Below are 5,889 nucleotides of genomic sequence, written 5' to 3' on the forward strand. Positions count from 1 at the left end.
GGCTTATCTGTGAGTGTTTACGGTATTTGAAGCATGTACTTAACATCGAGGTCTGTTGCAGACTGACAAAAAAAATCATTAATTTTTGTCCTTGATTTAAGGTACCGTAATTAACCGCAGGGAGACACCATAATTATTTAATTATTAATAGCTGAGTAATGGCCACAACCACTGTTTATTTCAAGATAATTATAATTTAACATATAATTTTGACTTGGCATGCATTTAAACATTCAATGACAGTGTTTGAAAACAGATCACTATATATTTAGATTTATTGTTTAAATAATTTATGACAAAGAGGTCTAATTCAGGATGGTGCAGTCATCACTTGATAAGGTTTTCATTTGGATCATGTCAAACTTACAGTATGGTGACTGCATGATTCAACATTTCAAGACTACATTCATTTTGTAACTTGCATACAGGTTAAAAACATCATTACGGGACAAACATTCACTCCCAATAGTGCCACTTATAGAACTGATTTTACTCTGTCTAACATAGATTTTACTCTGTCTAACGCCAGACGATTTTACTCGTCAATGGGGAACCCCACGGGAGTGAAAGGGTTAACCACGGCTAGATTCACTCAAAAACTATGTCCCCATTAAACGAACTAGCAACCAGGTTTCACCATGGTAATTAAACATGCACTGCCAACATTAACCATTTTGTTGCTTTGTCATTAATTTTTAGGTTAAATTCCAATCCTGATCTCAGACTAGGGGATGTGACTTCAGTCAACTGGACTGTGACAGAGGTACATGTATCACTGACGCCTGCACAAGCTGTAGGTGCGAGTGCAATTTGAGAACTTTCAAAACATCACTCTTGCCCATAAATCATGAAATGCACAAGCAAGTTCATACGATGTTTGTAGTATTATTTACTGAACAAAATCACTCCATCGCTTTCTTTCCATCCACCTGTAGCGACTTTTGTATAAATTTAACTTCCATATTGCACTCTATAACCCTTGCATTCGTCGTTGACCAATCAAAAATGTGATATTTTGTTGAGTCTATACATGCAAAAAAAAATGCAAACTATTTGCAACAGTTGAAGTGATACTCAGGCCTGTTACTGTCACCTATATTGATACTCACTGAGTATCAATAATTTCTTTCAAATGCTGTATACTGGTACTTATCAAATGCATCCACATACTTTCAATTGAAAGTAGGAAGGTGTTATTTTTTTGCTGATCATAATATTATTATGATCACTGAAGTGGATGTGCAGTAAAATTGTACAGTCTTTTCTTTTGATTGAATTTCAGGGTGGAGTCCAAGCTAATGTGGTTCCTGCTGAAATGTCGTCAGGTACGTATTTTTATCCTATCAACTTTACAGAAAGTACTCAGTTAAATATCCATCAGGATATTGACAGTCACTCCATGTGCCAGACTGCAACCTCTAGTCTCATCAAACAACGTTTGAGTCCCGTAATTTCTCACATGATTTATCGAAAGTGATTTGCTACTTAATGCATAAAATTAGCATAGTTATTACAAAAAAATAGGGTTACTTAAAAGAGTTGGCATTTCATTGTCTTTGTTATGTCATAATCAAGACTATAAAGCAACAATAATTATTATTTATGCGAGATATTGTTCTTGCCAATGAAAATCCTTGCAACTTTTGTGATATTTGTTTGCTAACGAATTTTTGCTTATGCTTTTAAACATTGAGATCAGTTAGTTTTAATTAATAATGTGAAATTTGTCACTGCAGGTAATCAGTTTCTAGGTGTTGATTTCAGTTTACAGTGTCCCCAATCAGTGCTCCAGTGATAGAACGACTAGACACCTGAATAAAGTTCCTTTAATACTGATAGTGCACTGACAGAGTTAGTTTGCATAGTCCTAAGTAATAACGGCATCATGAAGACATTGAAATATTGATTGTGACTTTTAACACTACAATTATCATTTTACATGCCTTGTCATTAAGAGTATAATTTTTATAATTATTTAATTTAGTATTTGTGAGACAGGAAATTTTGGTCTTTGGTCCTGATCCAAGAGGAGTTAAGAAAGTTTAATTAAACGATAATTTATATTGCAGCTGTACTTGCTAACTTAAAGGTAGCACTAATTCTTGAATCCTCGCATGAAATATTCTAGATCTTCTTAGACACTTGGTCCAACATTAACCCATTGAGTCCTGGGGATTCCCCATTGACAAGTGAAATCGTCTGGCATTCCACTAGAGAGTAAAGTCTACTAAGTATGGATGGTTTAGGCTGGTTTAGGGGTGAATGGGTTAATGAAACGATTTTAAATAATTATGATTAGTTCATACATGTATCTCTTGTTTGTTTCTTCATTCAGTGTTTGACATCAGAGTAACTCCAACAACAGACGTTGAGGTTTTTAATTTTTTATTTTTGGCTCTTACCGGTACACATATGTTAGTCTTGAAATAGTAATCTGTTCATATAAGAATGATTTCTTTAAACAGTTCTAAACATGGACAAGAAGAGAGGGCCTCAGGGCGTACAATTTGTTGTGCAGGCTTCAGACTGAGAGGCCATTATTTAGCTCTTATTAACCGAGCAGGAGGTCTGTATTGGAGAATCTTGACCGAGGTCGTGAGTACAGACCGAACGCAATGAGGTCTGTACACACGACCGAGGTCAAGATTCTCCCATACAGACTGACTAAGCTCAGTTAATAAGATGTTTATTATATGGCAAACAAGTTTGCTCGTCATTCTCCTCTTTTGTCATCATGCTGTTTGGCACTTCCATAAATAAATATTGGTAGAAGAAAATACTCAATATTTTTGCATTTTAGTTTGCATCTTTTCACCGCAAAACATTACCGGTCTAGATGCCGGTCTAGATGGGAAAATCTAGACCGCCGTCAATATCGATTTGAGCCAATCAAATTCGTGAACTTGGTAGTTCCCAGTCCTTGTGAGACAGAGCCATGTAATAAAGTATGATATCGAACTTAATTTAACTAAGCAATTGACATTTGATTTTCATCAAACTATGAAATAGAATTTATTTGAATTCACTGTGTCCTTTAGGAAGTCGACAACATGATCAAGAAGTGGTGCTTGGAAGCTGGAGAGGGTGTGTCTTATGAATACATTCAGGTACATGTATTGATTGTTGTTCAAACTGTTTAACTGGCTGGCCTGTTGACAGGGTGGCAGGCTGCCTCTGAGAGTGTCTGACTGGATGCTGGCTGTCACTCTGACTGACCAACTGGCTCAGTGCCTGACTGGTTGATGGACTGACTGGTTTGCTTAGGGTGCATTCCATTGGGATGATCCGAAAAAGGATCACAGATCCAAGATCACTTGGATCATGGTGCATCAAAGGCACCGATGAATCCACTGTGGGAAAGGATTTTTAAGTTTCTTTGATGCACCATGATCCAAGTTATCTTGAACTAGTGATCCTTTTTCGAGTCACCCCAAAGGAACGCACCCTTAGTTTCTGTTTGCCTGTCTGTACGTTACTGGCTGATATTTCACTTTTTAATTAAATTAACATGACTTGCCTTTATTTTGTTCACAGCATTCTGGAAATTCTGTGTTAACATCAACTGCAGATGATGATCCGTGGTGGAGTGCATTCAGCTCAGCTTGCAACAAAATGTTAGTTTTGAATAGGATATGATTTTGATGGAATTTTCAACAGGCCAATTTAAAGGAAAAACGTTTTTGCGCTTGACTTGTTCTTCTCTGTTCACATACATGTACAAAAATACTAAAGTATTTACTGCAGGGTCTTTATTCAACTCATTGGTCTTTTTGTAGGCCTTGCATTCCTTTGCTTAGTTGAAGATCACATCTCATAAAATGGAGATCGCTGCAAAGATACAATGTATTAATTTAATAATAATTTATTTACTTAATCAGATTGAATCTCCTCATCTGTTGGTGATTGTAAAATTTCACCTGAATTCGACACCTGAGCTGGTATCCAGTCAAGTGTGGCGCGATAATCCAGAAATTTTGGGCAACGGTAAACAACCCATAACATTCTTCCCGAACGGCAATTTCCACCTCAAGTTTCTAGAAAATTTCGGTAAATGGTAAACACCCTTTACAACTGTTTTCATATTTTTACTTGTTGGCCAACACATTGGTTGCATGGCAGTGATGTGTCGACCAACAAGTACATGTAATTGACTCATTGGTAATGGATTGGATTTATTATCAATAATTTATACCCCTTTTTTCAATGTGGAACCTGTACATGTCATTGTTGTGGCATGTGATAAGGCTACATGTAGATATAGAGGACAACATGATTTTTAATTTGTGTGTATACATGTATATTCACTATCTTTTAGGGGATTGAAAATAGAGAAAGACATTTTTCCTGCAGGAACAGACAGCCGCTTTCTACGCCAGGTACATGTATTTTTTGGTTTATTAACTGAAAGTACGGTACTGTGAGTTTTTATAGGAGCATCAAGGAAAATTGAATGTCAATGAATATTAAAATGGAAAAATAGAAATACTAAAATTAATCATACATGTACATGTATGCTTTCCCTTTGCAATCTAGTAATGATTAATTTTGACTTTCCTCTTTCCAGCTTGGTTATCCAGCCATTGGATTCTCACCAATGAACAACACTCCAATTCTCCTACATGATCATGATGAATACCTCAACGAGAATGTGTTCTTACATGGAATAAAAATCTATTGTGAGATTATCACTGCATTAGGAAACCAGGCACCTTTCTAATCAAAGACTGTTGCATAAAATTTGACGGAGCAATTTGTTTTTAATAATTATAAATCTTAAGGTGGCTCAAACCAGTTTCAACGCTTTCAAGTAATGTTCTTATTAAAAGGTTTGGCACTACAACATTGTATCATGCATTAGCAATGTTATGGTACCATAGGAAACACCAATTATTGCTGAACAAGATGCAGACATCATTGTTACATAATACGTCACTGTGACAATGGAAAAGCCCTGTAATAACACCTGTTATTTTGTCTTTATCTCAAAAAAACTCAGTGACCCCCAATTTTTATTGCTGGAAGGTGGTCAGGAAGGCCAAGATGAAACTTTCTGGAAACTTCAGAAAAATTATGTGCAGTAGATTCAGAGCCACCTTAAATCTGTGATTTTTTTAAGGTGGCTCTGATTCTACAGTACAGAATTTTTTTAACTTTGCAGAAAGTTTCATCTTGGCCTCCTAATCACTTTCCAGCGGTAAAAAATGGGGCTTACCGAGTTTGTTGTTGAGACATGAGCAACTAAAGCCAAAATATAGGGTGTTTTTGCTAGGCTTTTCCATTGCCAAGGCAACTCATTAAGTCACAATAATGATCACATCTTGTTTGGAAATAATCAGTGTTTCATATGGTATCACAACATTGCTGTTACGTGATGTCACATGATGAGAGCGTCTCCTCAAAGTGTTGAAACTGTTTGAGCCACCTTAAAATAATCTCAAGCAGCGGTTATGTGTTTCTGCATTCTGGATTCCTTTGTCGTGTACAATGGAAAGAATATTCTCTTGGATGACCATCCCATTCTGACACATGCAACATTGAAACAAGATCCTGGTATTCTAAGAATATCACTGGCAGAGCACAAAAGAGTGATGAACCCCTTATGGCAGCCTTCCAAGTCGCAAATCTGTGTGAATCATAATAAAATTAGTTAAACCATACTTTTTCCTTTTCTGTGTTTGAAACAAGCAGCTGACTTGGTCAGGGCCACGTCAATTGAGATCACCTCTTCAATAATTATGGCCCTGAAAATATCATTTTTAAAGTTACACATCATCTAAAGTGTAGTAATTTTTGAATAGGAATTCAGTCTTGAAAGTCCATAAATAAATAAATACCAATGTAACAAAAAAGTTTATCACAAGGGGTCCTTACTCTTTAATATGTCTGTTG

The 5,889-nt window shown here is 36.2% G+C and overlaps 1 protein-coding gene across 1 annotated transcript in view; it reads left to right on the forward strand.

Moving 5' to 3' along the window:
• Window positions 1-5,445, forward strand: part of LOC137987740 (aminoacylase-1-like) — a 19,871-nt gene extending 14,426 nt beyond the window's left edge. The window contains exons 11-17 of the mRNA XM_068833811.1: window positions 700-763; window positions 1,283-1,325; window positions 2,336-2,373; window positions 3,039-3,107; window positions 3,535-3,614; window positions 4,316-4,376; window positions 4,565-5,445. Coding sequence (XP_068689912.1) covers window positions 700-763; window positions 1,283-1,325; window positions 2,336-2,373; window positions 3,039-3,107; window positions 3,535-3,614; window positions 4,316-4,376; window positions 4,565-4,717 — 508 coding nt within the window. The 3' untranslated portion in view covers window positions 4,718-5,445. The remainder of the gene's footprint in view (window positions 1-699; window positions 764-1,282; window positions 1,326-2,335; window positions 2,374-3,038; window positions 3,108-3,534; window positions 3,615-4,315; window positions 4,377-4,564) is intronic.
• The last annotated feature ends 444 nt before the right edge of the window (window positions 5,446-5,889 follow it).

The sequence above is a fragment of the Montipora foliosa genome, unplaced genomic scaffold (assembly GCF_036669935.1).
Source record: "Montipora foliosa isolate CH-2021 unplaced genomic scaffold, ASM3666993v2 scaffold_386, whole genome shotgun sequence".
In the NCBI taxonomy this organism is placed as follows: Eukaryota; Metazoa; Cnidaria; class Anthozoa; order Scleractinia; family Acroporidae; genus Montipora; species Montipora foliosa.